The sequence below is a fragment of the Leptonychotes weddellii genome, chromosome 8 (assembly GCF_054177405.1).
Source record: "Leptonychotes weddellii isolate Sample4059 chromosome 8, ASM5417740v2, whole genome shotgun sequence".
Lineage (NCBI taxonomy): Eukaryota > Metazoa > Chordata > Mammalia > Carnivora > Phocidae > Leptonychotes > Leptonychotes weddellii.
The window spans coordinates 72,725,466-72,747,408 of NC_138376.1; the positions used below are offsets into that span (position 1 = coordinate 72,725,466).

At 40.3% G+C, this 21,943-nt stretch overlaps 1 protein-coding gene across 5 annotated transcripts in view; it reads left to right on the forward strand.

Moving 5' to 3' along the window:
* The window catches only part of KLHL32 (kelch like family member 32), a 161,874-nt gene that overhangs the window by 7,684 nt on the left and 132,247 nt on the right, over positions 1-21,943 (forward strand). For all 5 annotated transcript variants that reach the window (XR_014147818.1, XM_081828680.1, XM_081828681.1 and 2 more), the window contains exon 2: positions 1,264-1,444. Coding sequence is in view for 4 of the 5 variants with exons in the window: in XM_081828680.1 (XP_081684806.1) it covers positions 1,264-1,444 (181 nt within the window). In the remaining variant the exon portion in view is untranslated. The remainder of the gene's footprint in view (positions 1-1,263; positions 1,445-21,943) is intronic.

The window sequence follows — 21,943 nt, forward strand, 5'->3', positions numbered from 1 at the left end:
ATGTATTATTTGTTTCAGAGGTACAGGTCTGTGATTCAACAGTCTTACACAATTCACAGCGCTCACCATAGCACATACCCTCCCCAATGTCTATCACCCAGCCACCCCATCCCTCCCACCCCCCACCACTCCAGCAACCCTCAGTTTGTTTCCTGAGACTAAGAATTCCTCATATCAGTGAGATCATATGATACATGTCTTTCTCTGATTGACTTATTTCGCTTAGCATAATACCCTCTAGTTCCATCCACATCGTTGCAAATGGCAAGATTTCGGTTTTTTTATCAGCCTTAGATTTTTTTCGTTTACCATGACATTTCTTTGGATGTTCTCCCGTGATACATAATTTCCCAAGTTTAGTAATCATCTGCCGTGGTTTTTTTTTTTTTTTAAAGATTTTATTTATTTATTTGACGGAGGGACACAGCGAGAGAGGGAACACAAGCAAGGGGAGTGGGAGAGGGAGAAGCAGGCTCCCTGCAGAGCAGGGAGCCTGATGTGGGACTCGATCCCAGGACCCTGGGATCATGACCTGAGCCGAAGGCAGTCGCTTAACCGACTGAGCCACCCAGGCGCCCATGCCGTGGTTTAATTAATTGCCTTTTACACAGAATGGTCAGTGGCAGCCCTTTTTTCTCTAACCAACATTTACTCAGTATTGTTTTATGTATTAATGTAGTATTGTGACCTGTGGGGAGACTTGGAAACTTCCTTTATCTCTAATGAGTCTCGTAGGTCCCGACGATTCTGTGCTAGATCAGTACATGATGGTGATGAGGTTCTGAGCTTGCACTAACCCCACACGGGTGGTACAAAGCTAGAGAAGGGATTAGAGAGTTAGGGAGGGGGGTCACAGAGAAGAGAGAGTCACATAGGTACACACATCCAGATACACATCCAGAGAAAGCTCTGCCCTCAGAGATGTATATGTATTGAGGGGATGGAGGCCCAGAAGCAGAAGCTCACAGACTTACAGACATGGGCCAATACACAGACACAGATGGACACACACCAAAACACAAATTCAGAAAGAGAAGCACTAGTAGGAAAGAGAAAGACACCTGAGGGGGTGAGGAAAAGAGAGAATTAGAGAAAAGGAGGGCAAGAGAGGAGTAGAGAGAAGGAAGTGGGAACAAGAATGTCCCGTTCCTGTAGCGAGCTGGGATCTGCACCACCCACACTGGTGCTGGAGGGGTGAGCTCGCCCGGGGGTGGCAGGGGCTGGTGAGAGGAAGAGTGTTGATGTGATTGCTCTCTTTCGTAGTATTCAAGAAATGCTGACAGGCCAGAGGCTCTGCCACTCGGAATCTCACAATGATAGTGTCTTGGCAGCGCTGAATCAGCAGAGAAGTGACGGCATCCTCTGCGATATCACCCTGATTGCCGAGGAACAGAAATTCCATGCTCACAAGGCAGTCCTGGCAGCATGCAGCGACTATTTCCGGGTAAGCTGGGGTAGTGTGTTTGTTTCTGTAAAGATATCCATACACAGAGGATGACAAAGTTTCCCGAAGTGGCATGCAACCACCAGTCCGTTTGATGGCAGGCCCCAGACCTGTGAATATTGGGGGCCTTTCTGGGGCAGAATGAGATTGGGATTCTGGTGGGATCCTCCCGGGTCTGGCCACCTGGATGTCCCTCCAGTGGAGAGCAGACTTCGCATCTGAGCTGAGGGGTGTTTGATACCATCCCATGGTAATGCAGTGTGGCATTGGAGTGCCCCATGATGGGGGTGTGAACTGGGGAAGAGGATGTTTCTGGATTCAGGATCAGAAGAACAATCTGTAAAACAATTTGTTAAAATTTAAAACGTCCATTAATATATGTAGTGTTTCTGGGCGCCTGGGTGGCTCAGTTGGTTAAGCGACTGCCTTCGGCTCAGGTCATGATCCTGGAGTCCCGGGATCGAGTCCCGCATCGGGCTCCCTGCTCAGCAGGGGGTCTGCTTCTCCCTCTGCCCTCTTCCCTCTCGTGCTGTCTCTCATTCTCTCTCTCTCAAATAAATAAATAAAATCTTTAAAAAAATATATATATATGTAGTGTTTCTGATTTTTTGTTTTCTGTGCATGTTCTTGTCTTAATCTTTCCAACTATTTGCTCCAGAGATAGAGATACAATTGGCCTAATGGCCTTTTATGGTTGATAAGTGTGTGTTGCTGAAGGCATGTGGTCTTGTTTAGTAGAACTTTAGAGCTTGATTGTCAGTGGTTAATGAGATATGGTGATATGTTTGTGGCTTTATTTTATTTCATTTTAAGTCCACTGTAGTTAGCATACAGTTTAATATTAGTTTCAGGCATACAATCTAGTGATTCAACACTTTCATACAACAGCTGGTGCTCATCACAAGTGCGCTCCTTAATCCCCATCATCTATTTCACCCAACCCCCCACCCACCTCCCCTCTGGTGACCAGTACCTTTGTTCTCTATAGTTAAGAGTCTGTTTCTTGGCTTGTCTCTCTCTCTTCCCCCCCACCCCATGATCATTTGTTTTATTTCTTATGTTCCCCATATGAGTGAAATCATATGGTATTTGTCTTTCTCTGACTGACTTATTTCACTTAGCATTGTACTCTCTAGTTCCATTCATGTCTTTGCATGTTTATTGCTTTTTTAAAGATTAAAATATACAGTATGGTTATAGCTAACAATAGCTAAACCATAACTAAATGCCATTTATTTAGTACTTCCTATGATTTAAGTGGTAGAAAAAGAACTTTGCATACATATTTCATATAAATGAGAATAGAAATTGTGATTTGTTTTTTAAATTTCCCTTACCAAGGTCTCAAAATGCTACAGAAAACCAACTTAGGCCCATGAGTAATTTGTTGGTTTGATTTGTATAATTCCAATAATAATCTTGGTTTTAATGTCTAAGAGACAATATCAACTGCACTCAATTGCCAACCAGCAGTTAAACAGAATTTTCGAAGATGCCAAATCATAAAAGAATGTCTTTTTTTTTTTAAAGTGTTTTAAATATGATGAAACCTAGTACTGTAGAGGATCAAGAGCGAAGTAGTTAAAATGTCTATAAATAAAAAGTAGGGATTTAATTCTCAACTGCAGAAATGAAGCAGAATATCTGAAAAGTGACCTTTTAGGTGCATTAGTATAATGTTACGTTTTATACACTCACACGTTGTCGGGCATTCATCTTCCAGAAAGGTTATATTATTCAGGGGGCTTTCAAACAACATACTTTGGGTTGTTCTATACAACACAGGCAAATTATATAATAATATAATATACTAAGTTTTGTTTTCCTATAGACCATAATATAGTCCTGTTGTTACTTAGCTTCTCTCCTCTTAGGTCTCTGCCAGTTAGCTTTTTAATTTAACTTTGGGAAATGGTTTGATTTTGTGCATGTGTGTTATGTGAGAGAGAAAGCGTGTGAGTAAGTGCTTGTCACTTGTTGGCTTTTAACAGTGTTTACTGCTATTCCCAGGCTTTCATCTCTTCTACCATAATGCCCCGATACTCAGAGAGGGCCTCCTTTTTAACACCTGTGTTACAAAGCTCGTGAAGAAAGCTTTATTATTCCCATGATGCAGATAAGGAAACTGAAGTGCAATATGTTTTTTTAAGATTTTATCCATTTACTTGACTGAGAGAGAGAGCACAAGCAGGGAGAGCGGCAGGCAGAGAGAGAGGGAGAAGCAGACTCCCCACTGATCAGGGAACCTGGACTCGGGGCTCCATCCCAGGGCCTTGGGATCACGACCTGAGCCGAAGGCAGACGCTTAACCGATGGGGCCACCCAGGCGCCTCTGAAGTGCAATATGTTTAAATGACCCACCCATTGACTGCCAGATATTAGGTGGAAGAGCTGCTTTTCACACACAGGAGCATGTTTCCTGGAGGACAGAATTCTGCTTTTTCCCTTGCACTGTGTGCCCTGCTAGATTCATACACAGTCCCTGTAAGCTCACAACCTGCCTGTGAGGTGAAAATTAAGTGACTTTTGTCGTAAGTGTTCAGATGCAGAAACCAAAACAAAGCTGGAACAGTGGGCACTTTTAGCTCTTTTCTATGCACAGTGTTGAGTGCTGGAGTTACAATATTTAACCAGACATACACTGAGCCCTGTGGCATTTGTAATATAGGTATTGTACTAGAAGTAGTTTTTCCCTTGTCCTCTGCCCTTTTGTTAGTTTGTGTTGCATAACGAACCACTTCAAAACCTAGAAGCTGAACAGTTCCCTCTGGTCGGTCAGCCCTACTGATCAATGCTGGATCCATTCTCACTCCAGCAGTTAACTGGACTGTTGGCTGGAGGCTGGATGACATGAATTGGCCTTGTTCACATGTCTGGTGATTGTGAGGCTCTTGGAGGTGGTAGGGGACACTGGGCACATATTTCACACAAACAGGCTAGCCTGTTTGGGATTAAGGCTAGCCTAGAATTGTGAAATTCTAAAAACAGCCAGCAAGAGCGTAAGCCTCAATGGATAGGTACTTTTCAGTCTTCTATTTGTGTCATGTTTTCTGATGTCCCATTGGCCAAGGAAGTTACATGGCCAAGCCCAGAGTCAGCATAAGAGGGTATACCAAAGGGCAGAGATGCAGAAAGGGAATGAATTTGTTGCCATTTTTGCAACCCCCTGCTGTCAAGAACTGTCAAGACTGAGATTTTATCCTACTTGCAAGCCAGCAAGTTAGCCTAACACAGTTTCATAGATGTGGGTAGAAGACATGAGACTCCAAAGTCAGAGACAAAGGACAGTTTATGACTCATAGCAACAGCAGTCTGTGAGTCTCAGCTTATTTGCACCTATTCCCTGAGCCTCTGTTCCCATAGGTGACATGAAGAGGGCCAGCTTCCATTACCGCACACAAAATGGACTGCCTTACCAGAGAGGATCGTTGAGTTCAGGAAACCCAAATCTTTAATAATGGTTAGGAAACATGTCTGTTTTTTCTTCTGGAGGGACACATTATTATACTAGTCTGTAAGCATGCCTACCCTTTGCTCTGTAAAGAGACACTGTATCTTTCAGGATTGTAAGCAAAACTGCCCTTTACTCCTAAGGGAGATACCACTCTGTCTTCCAGAGCTGTTTGCTATAGAAATATCCTTGAAAAGAGAGTTCAGAACAAAGGACAGTCAGTGCCTCACTCACAATATGTGCAAAAATGCAAGAGACCCATGGAGGATTGTCTTCCAACAACCACATGCCCTAAACTAGAATTATGTTTGTTTTCCTTGTGTCTTACGCTCTACCACACTGAAACACCTCAAAACAGTATCCTGCTTTAGTAATTTCTGTATCTCTCACAGTGCTTATAATGTTGCTTCAGGCTTAGTGCTCAATAAATATTTATTAAGTGGATGAGGGAATGTTTTCTAATTGTCATAGAATTCCATGTACATTTCAATTCTTAATATCTTGAATATAAAAAATATGCAAATTATTGATGGATTTTTCTTTCTAGTATAATCTGTTCAAGTTAATTAAGTACCTTCCTATAAATTAGACTTTGGCACTTTGTACTTTGACATCTGGCAGATTATTTTGAATCAAAATTGTTTTGATTCAGGAAAGGTAGTACTGCAAGAGTGAGAAGGCCTGAGTTTTGATGTGAACTGCTTCTTTACGTCGATCTGAGAGTTGGTACGAGCTTTTCTTGCTTAAAATATAAATAACAAGCAGTTGAGCACAAAGTACTGTAGCTTCCTGTGATTATCAACATTTTAAAAGAAAAAATGAAAACATTTTTCAGCCAAGTAATCATGATTTTTAAAAAATAAAAATTAGCCTTAGTATCTGCAGTGTAAGCACAACGTGGCAATAGTCAAATGCTATTAACCAATTCAGACCAGGGACTTCTTTTATGAGTGGAAGCAGGGGCAGAAAGAAGAAAGGGAAGAGCTTACGAATCAGGTCTGTGTTTGAATATAGCAGCAGGGATGGTCTCTCCGTTGGCCATTGCTCCCCAGTGTCCAGCAAATAGGTGCTATTCTAATTAATAGCTCTTGGTTATTAATCCTCTTTACTCTCTATTCTCTAAGCATAGGTGAGTCATCTTACTTCTGTGAATCTGTGTTTTTTCAGCTATAAATTGGTGATCATAAAGCACAACTCTCAGAATGGCTTGACGTAGAGACTTAAATGAGATAAAGTATATAATGCACTAAGCACTGTCTCTGACACACAGTAGACTTTCAATAAACATTAGCTGTTTCATTCCTTGCACTAAACTGAGAGTCCTGGTCATGCTCTGCCTAGCTACTTGGGGGAAGAGATAACAGTTTATCTTTTTGGGTTCACCAGGTTGCAGCCTTGCTCACCTTTTGATGGGTCAGAATAACTTTTTGTTCTATCTTTTCCCATCTTTTCATTTTCTGAATCTGACACCTCCTTCCTTCTTACTTAGAACATTCCAGTAGCCATCTAACTTTTCTCCTCTACTGGTGTCCCTTTGCAAACTATTGTGCAAATGACTGCGTGGTTAGCTTTCAGTCCCCTGCTCAGATCCTCCAGAGCTCCTCACGTGCACATTTGCCAGACTCCCAGAGTGGAGTGTGCCTTCATGCTGTGTCATTATCATCCATCTTCATCTTTGTTCCCCCATCTGTTCATTTGAGGTTGCAGCAGACTGTTCTCCAGATATACTCCATTGCACCTGAGGGTCTTTCCACTTCTTGGCCTTGCTAATGAGCATTCTTTCTGCCCTAGCCTCCTACTCACCTTAGTTTACTCTGTCCATCTTCCAAGGTTTATCAAAACTAACAAGTGTGAAGTTTTTCATGAAGGCTTATCCAGTCCACCCTCTGCCACCTCCCTAAATTCATATTCAGCGTCCCCCTTTTCTGAAACCTTAAAACTGTAACTTGTCTTTCTCAAGGAATTAAAGATCAACAGAATGAAAGGACAGCCTGTGGAATGGGAGAAAATAGTTACACAGCTATCTGTTAAGGCATTAATAGCTGAAATATATAAGGAACTCATGCAACTCAATAGCAAAAAAACCAAAAACAAAAACAAAACAAAACAAAAAACAACCAAACAAACCCAAAATAAATACTGTGATTAAGAAGTGGGCAAAGGATCTGAATAGACATTTTTCCAAAGAAGATATACAAATGGCCCACAGGTACATGAGCATGAACAGCAATAAGCTCAACATCACTAATCATCAGGGAAATACAAGTCAAAACCACAATGACATATCACCTCATTCCTGTTAGGATGACTATTACCAAGACAAGAAATAACAAGTGTTGATGAAGACGTGGAGAAAAGGGAACCCTTCCACACTGCTAGTAGGAATGTAAATTAGTGCAGCTACTACAGAAAATGATATGGAGGTTCCTCAAAAAATTAAAAAATAGAATTACTATATGATCCAATAACCCCACATCTGGTTATATATTGAAAGGAAATGAAATCAGGATCTTGAAGGGATATCTCCCATGTTCTTTGCAGCATTATTCACGATAGGCAAGATATGGAAACAGCATAAGTGTCTGTCCACAGATGAATAAAGGAAATGTAGTCTGTGTGTGTGTGTGTGTGTTACCCATAAGAAAGAAGGAAATCCTATTATTTGTAACAACATGGATGAACCATGAGAGCATTATGCTAAGTGAAGTAAATCAGACAGAGAAAGACAAATACTGTATGACCCCACTTATAGAAACAGAGGGTAGAATGGTATTTGCCAGGGGCTGGGGAGTGGGTGAAATGGGGGATATGTGGGCAGAGGATGTACGTTTCCAGTTATGAGATGAATATGCTCTGGGGACCTAATTACAGCATGGTGACTATAGTTAACAATATTGTATCATGGACTTGAAAGTTGCTAAAAGAGTAGATCTTAGAAATCCTTACCACACATGTGCATGCGCATGCACACTCATCATACATACAGGAAAAGGTAACTATGTGAGGTGATGGATGTGCTAACTAACCTTATTGTGGTAATCATTTTGCAATATATGTGTGTATTAAATCATCATGTTGTTTACCTTAAACTGACACAGTGTTGATGTCAATTGTATCTCAAAGCTGGAGAATTCTTTTAAAAGGAATTAAAGATTACGTATCATGTGTTGCAGCCTCTTTCATGAAGAACTTCTTTGAGAGGGCCTGTGGTTGGGTGAAGACTAGTCAAGTCCACCAAAGTGCTATTGAACAAAGTTGAATGGGGAAGGTGCTGCACCAGAGGTCACAGGAAAAATTAGGGCCTTGTGATCTAGAGTGTGAGAGGTGGGAGGAGGCAGCCCCTTACCTTCCTACCTAAGGCAACCCCTCTGACTGGGGACACGGAAGTCGCAGGGCTCCAGTGTGGGCAGCCCTGGGCTGTGGGCCACCCTGCAGCTTCTGGAGGCTGTTGTTTTAACATTTGCTATCTCTAGCTTCAATCTTCATGAACGCCTACACTTTCTGGCCAAGGAAGCAGATGTCTTGACTGTCTAACATAGCTTTGCATATGTGATGGTAAAGTGATTCAAATATGACATTTTGGAAAGTTAAATATTTGAGCATCATTTTCCATTAGAGCCTGAGCATGCTCTGCCTATGTAATTTTTTTTAGTTTTGAGAGAAGAGGATAAAGTCATGATTTAAAAAAAAATCTATGTTCCATGTATTTTTATAATCAAAGTATCCAGTTAGTATTTGATTAAAATGGCATAAGAAGCTATTAAGTGAGTATATGATACAGAGTTAGAAATAAATGTTTCTGAAATTCAATAAGCATTTGTTACCTTCCTACTATTTTCTAGACAGAATGAATTCGTTGTCTCGTAGGAGATACAGACAAATGAGCAAGAAACTACATTGTATGTAATTGGTATTAGAGGTTTAGGATGATGTTTGGGGGCTTGAGCCTTGTTTTTATCCCTCTTCCTCTCTCTGGCATTCTCAGTCGATAAGAACAATAATCATAACTACTATTAACTGAGTATTTACTGTGCTACAGGCAGTTATTCTGAGTGCTTACTGTGTATCAACCATTTTATCTTCTAAAGAAACCTGTAAGATGGGTATTATCATTATCATCTCCATTTTAAAAACAAAGAAAAGGAGGCTCAGATTGAAATAATGGACACCAAGGGCATGAAGAGTGGTTAAGTAAGAGGGGATGAGGGAGCAGATGGGGGAGAGAAGAGGATGTGTGTGTGAGGAGTGGTTTGCAGGAGGTAAGAATGGATGGGATGCAGGAGGCAGAATCCGCGGGGCCGGTGCGATGGGGGGAGTGAGGGAGAGGAAAGACTCAGGAACGAGGGAGGCCCCTGGCTGGAAGATCAGGGATCGCGGGAGTAAGGGGCCCACACCCGCCACAGCCCCAAGGCATGGAAGGTGTTGGGAAAAGAGCAGCCGCAAGGCGTTTTGAAGGAAGCTGTCTAAGCGGGAACGCAGAGTGTGAGCACTTGAAATTCCCCCTGGAGGGCAGAGCCAGGACCAATGTTTTTTGCTTTTCTGATCATTGCATCCCAGCACCTGCTGTAGTGCCTGGCGCCCCACAGACCCTGTATAGTCTTTCTCCGCTGTTGCAGTCTGATTGGCTCGGTTTCTTGCTGTGTCTTGTGGGCGGGGCCTCAACAATCCCTTCCTCGGAATCCGCCCCCCGCCCCAAGAACCCCAATGACATGCTATCTGTTTAACACATTCGTTTGTCTTCTTTCCTAGGGGTGTCCTGTCGGGACTTGAAGGTCATCGCACTGCTGACCTTAAAACATATACATGAGATCAATGTTGGGCTCCTCCGGTTTCCTGTTTGGTGGTTTTATAGGCGCTCCATTAACATTCCTGTTTCTCAGAAATTCTATATGAGACATATTGTGTTTATCAAACATTAAGAATAAACAGCAGCATAACATTGGCAGCTATTTTGGTGCCAGCCATCGAGCCTGCAGCCTCCTGCCTTTATCCCTAGCCTGCTCTTCGGCTCCCATTCCTTCTGGAAGCCCCCTGTAGGCTTCCAGGACATGATCTTTGGGCTTAAAAAAATAAAATTAAGAATAAAAATAAGTGTCCTTTGTAAGCCCTCAGGTACTGTGTGAATGTTAAACGACTCTTAAACAGTTTTTGTCTTTCATTCAGTCACCCTGCCAGGGCTTTCTTCCGTACACATTCTGAGCAGGCACGGGGCACCATGCTGTAATTTCGATTCACTCATTTTGTTTACAGGAATATTGTCACAGTCTGATCAGTACAGCCCTAAAAATTAAATTTTAGCTGGGGGCTACTTACAATTACCCATCCTCTGCAGAAAAGAAGTGACTACAAATACTAGAAAAATAACCTCCAAATCCTTCCATACATATAGTAATTATTTTTAGTTTATCTTTATCATAGTTACTATAAGCATATAAATCACTACTGCTGTCCTAAAGAGTAAAGCGTTACTCTGCCGTTATTTAATTGGTGCATGAATGTCACGAAAATTAAATCCCATGATGTTCAATATTTTCCATAGTCCGTTTTACACTGGCCTGTCCCGTGATTAATTTCTTTGGGGTTGAACAAGCACTACTGAGTTCTGCGGTTGCTGGGTGTTTATGGTGAAACAGCAGCATTGCTAATTCTTGCATATTTGCACACAGCTGTGTTCTTTCCTTTCCCTAACATGTATTTCATGCGTCAGTCACAGAGGCACCAGAACATCATTATTATAGTACATTTGAGTTATGCGTTCTATGGTAAACCGATCATTGTTTTCCATCAAATGAGTACTTGTTTTAATATTTAATTTTATAAAATCTATTTATAAAAATTAGTAAAAAGTAGAGCAGTGTCTGTTAGGAATTAAAAAGTGTGGCTAAAGAATGAGGTTTTATCAGCTTTGCAAATATTGTGAAGACCCCTTGTAAGGGAGGGTGGGGAGCTGAAAGAAGTTTAAGACTAATGGGTAGATTAAGAAGAATATGGGAAAGGGATTCAGATATACGATGTTTTTTAAATGTGTATTTCCTTTTTTGAGTTTTGATAGCAAAACCATTAAGAAGATAATTTGCAGGGTTAGCTATCTATTTTCACTATTTGATTGAATTTTGAAACAATGAATTTTTGACAATAGAAAAAGGTAAAAAATCCAATATTAAGATTATTGTATTTCTGCTATATTCCTTTCCTGATAATAAATTAATTTTGCTCCACGCAACTATAAAATTACTTGCCTCTAATATTTTTTATTTTAAATATTTTAACCATTTCCATTTTAATTTTCTTCAACTTCACTTAGTGTTCAATATTTAATTTTATTTAATATTTTCAATACAGTAACTATTGCTACTTAGCAAATCAATGTGCTTCTCTAATACGGTAAGAACAAATTAACTCTGTGCTTGATAATAGTGGCAAATGCTACACATAATTCACTACTTTCTCAATTCCATAGGCATTTACCGAGTATCTACTATATGCAAAAATGTTTGTGCTGGATGTTGCAAGGGATACAAAAAACATCACCACTGCAGCTTCTGCATAAGAGGTGAAGGTTGAGACCTTGGGGATATAGGAGATTGCATATCAGGAGGGAAAAGAGCAGAAAAAATACAGAAAAATACAGAAAAAAAATATATCTGTAGTTAGAATCTAAAGGATGCCTTTACTCAAGTGGCAGAAAGAGAATGAGCATATGGCCACGGGGACAGAAAAGGAAGAGTCAAAGATATATAAAGATAATCAACATGTACATTTTAACCAAAGCCAGAAAAGAAAGGAATTTCAAGGATTGATATATTCTGTAGAAGACTGAGGAGGATGCAGAAAAATGTTCTTTAAGAAGTTGGTTTCAGTATAGTGTGGGAAAGGAAGTCAAAATCTAATGGGTAATATATAAAAATGCTGATTAGTGCTACCTGTGGTCCGTGGACCAGTGCCAGTCTGAGAAATGCTTGTTAACTGTTCATGCTGATGAGCTACTGAATATAAATCAACATCATGAGACACCGTGTTAGTTCAGCTAGCACTATTCACAGGAAATCTTTCTCAAGGAAGCAAATAATGAGTTCATTTGTATTCTGGCAAGGATTTCTTACCTTGGGTTGGATGTACAAGAAGCAGTTTGAAGACAGCCTACTTTGAGCAACACTGATGTGGAAAATAACAATGCAGAAACACACACAGTTCCATTTTAATTTTAATTTTTGTGTTTATTTATCTTTATGGAGATAAAATTTCATATAACATTGTATAAGTTTAAAGTATACAGTGTGATAATTTGATACACATAATGTGTTGTAAAACCGTTACTACAATAAGGTTAGTTAACACATTCATTACTTAACATAGTTACCTTTGTGCGGGGTGGGTAGGAGATGGGGGGGACTATTAAGATCTACTCTCTTATTCAACTTCCATGCCTACACATAGTATTGTTAATTTAGTTGCTGTGCTATACATTAGATTCCCAGAACTTACTCATCTTTTAACTGGAAGTTTAGATCCTTCAACCAACATCTCCCCATTTCTTCCATTATCTAGCCCCTGGCAACCAGCATTCTACTGCCTCTATGATTTTGGCTTTTTAAGATTATACATACACATAAGTGAGATCAGACAGTATTTGTCTTTCTCTGTCTGATTTATTTCACTTAGCATGATGCCATCAGGGTTCATCCATGTTGCAAATGGAAGGATTTCCTTCTGTTTCATGGGTGAATAATATTTTGTGTGTATGAATATGTATGTGTGTGTACACATATATCCATTTCTTTTTTACCCATTCATCCATTAAAGGACATGTAGATTGTTTCCATGTCATGACTATTGCAAATGATACTACAGTGAACATGGGAGTGCAGATGTCTCTTCAAGATCCTGATTTCACTTATTTTGGATATATACCCAAAAGTGGGATTGCTGGATCATATTCTATTTTTTTAAAAGATTTTATTTATTTATTTGACAGAGAGAGACACAGTGAGAGAGGGAACACAAGCAGGGAGAGTGGGAGAGGGAGAAGCAGGCTTCCCGCGGAGCAGGGAGCCCGATGTGGGGCTTGATCCCAGGACCCTGGGATCATGACCTGAGCCGAAGACCGACGCTTAACTGACTGAGCCACCCAGATGCCCCTCATATTCTATTTTTAATTTTTTGAGGAACATCCATACTCTTTTCCATAGTTGCTGCACAATTTACATTTCCACCAATAGTGCACAAGGGTCCCTTTCTCCATATCCTTTCTCCATCCTTTGGTCCACCTTTATCCATCCCCTTTCTCCAAGTATCCATAATACTTATAATTTCTTCCCTTTTTGACAGTAGCCATCCTAATAGGTATGAGGTGACGTCTCATTGTGATTTTGGTTTTCATTTCTCTGATGATTAGTGATATGAGCATCTTTTCATGTACCCGTTAGCCATCTGTATGTCTTCTTTGGAAAAAGGTCTGTTCAGTTCCTTTGCCCATTTTTTAATTGGATTGTTTATTTTTCTGCTATTGAATTGTAAAAGTTTTTTTATATAGTTTGGATATTAATCCCTTATTAGATACATGATTTGCAAATATTTTCTTTCATTCTATAGCTCGCCTTTTCACTTTGCTAGTAGTTTCCTTTGCTGTGTGAAGCTTTTTTATTTGATGTACTCCCACTTACTTACCTTTATTGCCTTTATTTTGGTGTCACATCCAAAAACTTATCACCAAAACCAATGGCAAGGAACTTACTGCCTATGTTTTCTTCTAGGATGTTGAGAGTTTTATCATGGAAGGATGCTAAAATTTTGTTAAATGCTTTTTATGCATCTATTGAGGTGATCATATGATTTTTTCATTCTATTAGTGTGTTGTATTTGTTATTAATTTGCAAATGTTGAACCATCCTTATGTCTCAGGGATAAATTCCACTTGATCATGGTGTATGATCCTTTTAATGTGATGTTGAATTTGGTTTGTATTTTGTTGAGGATGTTGGAATTTATATTGATTAGGGATATAGGCCTATAGTTTTTTTCTTTGTAGTGTCCATATCTGTCTTTGGTATCAGGGTAGTGCTGGCCTCATAAAATGAGTTTGGGAGTATTCTGTCCTCTTCAATTTTTTTGGAAGCGTTTAAGAAGGATTAACATTAATTTTCCTTCTTTAAATGTTTGGTAGGATTCACCAGGGAAACCACCTGACCCTGGGCTTGTCTTTTTTGGGAGTTTTTAAATTACTGATTTACTCTCCTTGTTTGTTATTGGTCAGTTCAGATTCTATTTCTTCATGATTCCGTAATGACAAGTTGTATGTTTCTAGGAATTAATCCATTTCTTTTAGGTTACCAGTTTGTTGGTATGCAGTTGTTCATAGTAGTCTCTTAATGAGCCTTCAGATTTTGTGGTATCAGTTATGATGTCTCTCATTTCTGATTATATAAACTGTGGTACCTCTATACAATGGAATATTATTCAGTGATAAAAGAAATGAGCTATCAAGCCATGAAAAGACATGGATGGATCATGAATGCATGGTCCCTTTCCCTTAGTAAAGGGAAAGAAGCCAGTCTGAAAAGGCATATAACTGTTTGATTCCATCTAAGAATGGAATTCTGGCATTCTGGCTGGCATTCCGGAGGAGGAAAAACTACGGAGACAGCAGCAAGATTAATGATTGCCAGGGGCTGGAGGGAAGGAGGGACAAATAGAGCACAGGCATCTTTGGGAGCAGCATTGCTATTCTGTTTGATACTATACCACTTATAGACACTTATAGATATGGTTGTCCGAGTCATAAAATGTAGAACACTAAGAGTAAACCTGAATAGAAACAATGAGCTCTGGGGCGCCTGGGTGGCTCAGTCGTTGAGCGTCTGCCTTCGGCTCAGGTCATGATCCCAGGGTCCTGGGATCGAGCCCCGCATCAGGCTCCCTGCTCAGCGGGAGGCCTGCTTCTCCCTCTCCTACTCCCCCTGCTTGTGTTCCTGCTCTCGCTGTCTCTCTCTCTGTCAGATAAATAAATAAAATCTTTAAAAAAAAGAAAAAGAAACAATGAGTTCTGGTTGATAATGATGTGTCATTGTTCATCAGTTTTGCAACGCTGGTGGGGAATGTTGATAGTGGGGGGGCCGTCCATGGGGAGTGGGGAGGGGTAATATGGAACTCTCTGTACTTTCTACTCAGTTTTGCTCTGAACCCAGCACTGGCCTAAAAAATAAAATCTATTAGGTAAATTTTTAAAAATGAAAGAAAAAGTTATTGTAGGTACCTCACTGCTTTCTCATAATTGTTTTTTTTTTCAAAGATTTTATTTATTTATTTGAGAGAGAGAGACTGAGAGAGAGAGAGCATGAAAGGGGGGAGGGTCGGAGGGAGAAGCAGACTCCCCACCGAGCAGGGAGCCCGATGCGGGACTCGATCCTGGGACTCCAGGATCATGACCTGAGCCGAAGGCAGTCGCTTAACCAACTGAGCCACCCAGGCGCCCTCTCATAATTGTTTTATTGTTTTCATAGAAGATAACCTTTCAGTCCTTTTTTTTTTTTTTTTTTAACATTGAGTGAGCAATTAGGTTGTAAAAATTAAATATACCCCTTTGGTGAATAGACAGCTTTAATACAATAAGTCGTGATTCTAGGAATAACGAGAGTAGATATTTTTAGATGGCAGGCAGCACTCTGGAGATGATCTGACTTGCTCTTCCATTAAAAGGCATCGTAATTCATCTGCACAGTGTGTTGAAAACCTGCCTTTGCAGGATATTATACTGATGCTGTGGCAAGAGGATGCTGTAAGTTCTGGTGTGAGTTCAAGTTGGAAGGCAAAAGACCAATGTTGCAGCTCAAAGATAGACAGAGAGAAAAAAAATCTTTCTTACTCAACCTTTTATTTTATATAGGCCTTGAAGTGATCAGATGAGCTCCCCGCCCTCACTGGGGAAGGGCCCCCTGCTTTACCCAGTCTATTGATTCCCATGTTAATCTCACCCAAAACACTCTCACAGACATACCCATTAAGGATGTTTAATGAAATATCTGGGCACCCCATGACCTAGTCAGTTTGACACATGGAATTAACTATCACAGATATTGTCTCTGTCCTTAACTCATAATTTATAGAAACGATAAAACATACACACATATTTATAATTCAAGGCGGAATAACATAGGAACATGTAATCTGAATCTCACCCTTTTGGGAGTCAGGTTTTTATATGGGCTGTGGGCTTCCTTTGATACTCTGTCTCATACCTCCCCCCTCTCCTGTAAGTTCCTGCCTTCTGACTCTCCAGTCTCTTATCTAATACCCTAGCCCAGCACAAATCACACTATTTGTTTGCTTTTTCATTTATTAATTTCTTTTTTAAATTATTCCTTCATTCTGCGGTTGTGTATTGACTGCCTACAAGTACGAGGCACTGTTGTAGATTGTGAGGATGCAGTACCATGAAACACAAAATCTTTGCCCTTATGACACTTCCATTTTAGTTGGAAAAGACTGACTCTAAGCAAATAGATAAGTACAGAGTGTGTCCAGTGGGATTAAAGGCTGTGGAGGACAGTGGAGTGAAGTAGGCAGTTCTGTTCATGGTGGTGGTGGGAATTGTCTCCTTTTAATAGGGTGGTCTGGAAAGGGCCACTGAAAAGTGAAGGAGTGAGCCATATACTGCTTGGCAAAGAGCATTTCAGGCAGAGGGAACAGCAAAGACAGAGCCCTAAGGTGCCAGGTACTAGTGGTGTTTGTGAGCATTAAGGAGGTCAGAGGCTATTGAGCCGGGACAGCGAATGAGACCAGATCACATGTGACACCCTGAGGCTGCTGTTAGGATTTTGGTTTTTACTTTCAGTGAGATGGGAAATGCTTGGACGGTTTAGACAGAGATATGACATAACCTGGCCTGTGTGTTGAAATGATAATTCTCCATTTTATGTAGAGAGATGAGGATGGAAGCTCTAATAGGAGGTTATTCAGATAAGACAGGGACAAAATGATGGTCTGGGATAGAGGGGCTGGAGGTGGTGAGAACTACTGTTTGCACTTTGAAGGGAAAGCCCAGGGAATTTGATGGTGAACAGGCCACAGAGTGTGAGAGAGACATGAGACTGATTCCAGGGCAGGTGCCTAAGGCACTGGAGAGAGAAAGTTGTCATTTACTGTGATTGGGAAGACCGTGGGAAGACTAGTTTTGCAGTCATTTGCATGTGTTAATGATACATTATAGGCTTTCCCCATGTTATCTAGTAGTCTGTGCACATAGTCTCCCCACATGAGGTGGAGACTTTCCTGAGGGGAAAAGTTTTGTCTTTGTGATAGGATCTGGTTCGCTTTGTTCTTCTTTGTCTGGCTTAGGGCCTCACACATGGTTGGTACTCAGTGAGCATTTGAGGAATGAACACACTGACTTTATTGCAGATAGGTTACTGTTTAACTGCATTCCGTGGTCTGGGTAATGTATGTATGCAGAGTTGGGTTTCTGAAAGTCTTGATAGTTTTTGTATGGATTTGCTAATTAGGCTTCACACTAGTCTCTTGACTAGGACTAGGGTATTATCTTGATAGTGGAGTCATACAAAGGTCTTCAGTCTCTGTGTATCTGAAACATCCAGCAAATGGTATTTTTTTTTAAATGGCTGGTCCTTCCAAAGCCCGTGTTTTATCATGTTTTCCACCGTGGCACATGGTTCCATTCCCTTCACTCCATGGGCAAATGGGAGGTGTGTCCTGTCATGAGCTCTGCCTCGGTCTGTTCCCCTGAGAGCGCACCAGGGCTGAAGGAACTGCCTGAACTCCGGAGACTCGTTCATGTGCACTTCATCCCTTGACATGCTTCTGGGGTCTCCCCTGTTGCCTCTAATAAGTTCACTTTTAAAAGTTTCACATAAAACAGTTAAAAAAATATGTCATATAACTTAAGAGCAAGAAAAAGAATGTATTTTGCACGCTAATAAAAAAAAAAGCCCTACATTTTAATGTGAGAATTAATTATAGAGGCAGTACAGTTTTAGACTGAGACCAATCTGGTTTCTAACAGCTTTGTTCATGTATTTTCTGGCTGTGTGTGTCCTCAGGCAAGTGGCTTAGTGTCTCTAGGTTTTATTTTCCGCTCCAATTGTAAAAGTAGGGGAATTGTCACTTCCTGGGGGCTGAAGTGGAAATTAAATGAGGTAATAAATGTGAGGTGCAAACCAAGGGTCTGAACTACACTAGATGGTGAATTGATGGTTTACCAGTATTGGTGGTGGTTTTTATTTTTCAAGCAGAGGAGAGCAGGGTCTGGCTTTTATTTTTTTTTATTCCATTTCATTTTTTTTAAAGATTTTATTTATTTATTTGAGAGAGAGAGTGAGAGAGAGAAAGAGCACAAGAGGGGGGAGCGGGAGAGGGAGAAGCAGACTCCCCGCTGAGTAGGGAGCCCGATGCGGGACTCGATCCAGGGACTCCAGGATCATGACCTGAGCCGAAGGCAGTCGCTTAACCAACTGAGCCACCCAGGCACCCAGGGTCTGGCTTTTAAACCAAAATTCTGTTAAAAAGCAACATTGTTTTAAGCCTGCTCAGCAAAGACAATTTTTGTCAGGTTTGTCTGTATTTTAGGGTTCAATGTTTCTTTTATTTTGCAATTTTTTTTCCAAAGGCTATACTTTTGAGATATAAATCTCTAATCCTTTGAACATGATCCAAGCTCTCCAGGCACAAAATTCTCTCACTGTTCTGTCTTTCGGATTTCCTGGCCATGCCATTGCTTCTGCTATAATTTACAATCTGGGATTATTGTGAATGTAATTTCCAGTGTTTGGAAAGTTGTTTATGGGATTAAGAAGAATGCAAGGAAAATGTTCCTGTGGTTTATATTTTATGAGAAGGGAGTTTGTGTGTGTGTCTTGTTGTTGCTGTATATGCTAGGTTACTGTCTTGAACAGACTTTGTTTTCCACTTTGAATTGCCAACTTGCTGGAAGGGGAATGAGATATTGCCGAACAGTGGAAAGGAAAGTTGGCTGTATGTCATGCGGACACCTACCCAAAGCATCATTAACAATTTCATATCTAAGAGTGGTTTTTAAAGTGTGTGAGGGACATCTTGACCTTAATCCCGAGAGTTTTGAGGTAATTTGCATTCCTCATGAAAGAGCTTTGCTACTAGTTCTGGTGACCCTGGGGTGTTGTCAGTCAGAGCGCCTCACACATAGGCTGCTGTGTCTCCATCCTGCAGCCTACAAGGACTTCCACTCAGCCCCAGACACAGGAAGGCAAAATAAGCTATCTGAGATGGTCAAACATGCTACTGATTTTTTCCCTAGACTATGGGGAGGTAGCATTGGGCCCTGGGTTTTTTGTTTTTGTTTTTTTAATTTTTTTATTTTTAAAGATTTTATTTATTTATTTGACAGAGAGAGAGAAACAGCGAGAGAGGGAGCACAAGCAGGGGGAGTGGGGGAGGGAGAAGCAGGTTCCCCGCTGAGCAGGGAGCCCAATGCGGGGCTTGATCCCAGGACCCTGGGATCATGACCTGAGCCGAAGGCAGACGCTTAACCATCTGAGCCACCCAGGAGCCCCCCCTCTTTTTTTAAAGAAAAAAGTGAACACATAGGAAAATATTTATAGGACACCTTAGGTCATACTTCTGGCTCATTGGAGATTATCAAGAAATGAAAGGTAGTAAAACAATGGTAGCAGCAGAACAGGTCCATGCTGACAGTGTCCACACAAGCTGCTGTGGAGGGCTCCCGCATGGCTGGTGGAGCGGGGCTGATGGTGTGTCAGGACTTGCCAAAGTATCTCTCTTGCCCTCCCTCCCACCCCTCCCCCTTACTGAATACTCCACCCTGGGCCTTGCATATAATTGGTGCAGCAAATATTGTTTGAAACATTTATGAACATCATTCCAATCATCACAAAATATTTTGTAATTCAGAGTCCTATAAAGTTCTTTGTTCCCCCAAATTATTGCTGATGATGTATCATCATGTGATCTTAGATGTAGAATTTGTCCCTCATCTTTCCTCAGTTTTGTGTGTGTATGAGTGAAGAAAGTACTACAAAAGTGTTTTCCTTAAAAAAAAAAAATGCCTGTTAATATTCTGCTGTATATTCTATTTCAGTTCTAATGTTGAAAGAAATCCAAATGACCTCAAACCTTGCCACCTAGAGAAGGAAATAGCAATTTTTTTGGATCTAATAAAAGTAACCTAGAAGAATAAAAGATACAATCCTCTATATCTCTTATTAGGCCTTTTTTTTTTTCTTTTCTTTTCTTTTTCTAAGCAGCAAGTAAAACAGTCACTAGTTTCACCAAGTCTTTGGACAATAAGTCAGAAGTTTGGAGTAACAAGGTTATTGTTCTTTCCTAGAGATTTTCTAGGAAGACAAAGCAAATATTTGTGAATGTGTGGAAGTGTTTTCTGGCCCTTAACTCTTATACCTGGTATATGCTGCAGGCTGCTTTAAACAGGATTCTCCTTCTAGTTAGTAAATGAGAGATTCCTGGTGGAGGATTATCCTATCGTAGGAGGGGAGGGGGGATAGAAAGAGGGACAATGTTGGGACACAGTGTGTTTAATATATATTCCCATGATTTCATTGCTAGATCGTTCATCTCTTGTCTAGCCAAATCTGCATTAGATTCTATTACACTGATGTTAGAGATCTTATAATAAAATTTCTGCTTTTTAGAATGGTAGACATGTTTTTCTTTGAGAGCTCTAAGAGATGGTTGTTGAAAATAATATGAACCATAGCTTCATATTGTAGGCAAAAGTCAATTTCAAGAAGCTTGGTGATAAGTCAGCCAGAAAAAAACAGTGAATTATATCCTAAAGGTTGGAATAAGACAAGCTTTCTAGTAGTGATGACAATTACTAATTACTTATCACAAAGTATATATGTAGTAGGAGCAAATTTCAAAGCTATAATAAAAAGAAATTTGTGGCCTTTTACCTAATGAATGAAAAAATAGCCCTTTAAGAGGGCAAAGAAAACTCTTAAATTATAAAAATGTTGAATTTCTTCTGCAAACTTTAAAACCTCTGTAAACTATTCTAAAACTCCAACTCACTGAAGTATGCTATATATATATATATATATGTATACATATATGCTAGTATGCTATATATATATGTATACATATGTATATTTATAGTCTTTTTTTTTGAGAGAGAGAAAGAGTGCACATGAGCAGGAGGGGGGAGGGGAGAGGGAGAGAGAGAGAGAGAGAATCTTAAACAGGCTCCATGCCCAGCTCAGAGCCCCACATGGGGCTTGATCTCATGACCCTAAGATCATGACCTGAGCTGAAATCAAGAGTCAGTTGCTTAACCAACAGAGCCACCCAGGTGCCCCTAGAGTAGTCTTTTATCTTGAGTTATAATTAAGCATCAGGATTATTACAAACTAACATTTACCATATAAATGCTAAAATAAAATTATTTGAAACTTCTTAGTGGAAAGAATATTAATACTACAAGGATTGGTCAGAAAATGAATATATTCCTTTACTAAGGAAATGATAGTTGTTATTCAAGCTACAAAGTCTAAACATGGAAGGTGAGGTAAATTGCCATTCATTTAACATCTTCTTTATTTCTTTACTAGCCTTAGTACTCTGTGTATTCACATTCCTTATTTCTTTTTTAAGATTTTATTTATTTATCAGAGAGAGAGAGCATGTCCCAGGGGAGGGGCAGAGGGAGAGGGAGAAGCAGGCTCCCTGGGGACTCAATCCCAGAACCCTGGGATCATGACCTGATCCAAAGGCAGACGCTTAACTGACTGAGCCACCCAGATGTCCCATCACATTCCTTATTTTCATTTAACCCTTTAATAACTCTTAGATGTAGACAATTTTATGGACGAGGAATTTGAGTTTGCTCAACACTGAATAATTTAAGATTGCTCAACTGCTCAATGCCGGAGTCCAAATCCCAGCCTTAGTCCACATGCCTCCAAACCTTCTAAATTTTCCATGACACTAAGCTGTGTAGACCTCAGAGAACTTTTTGTTTAAGGTTGCCATTATGTATGAGCATTGTGGTAGGCAGAATAATAGCCCCAAAGATGTCCACATCC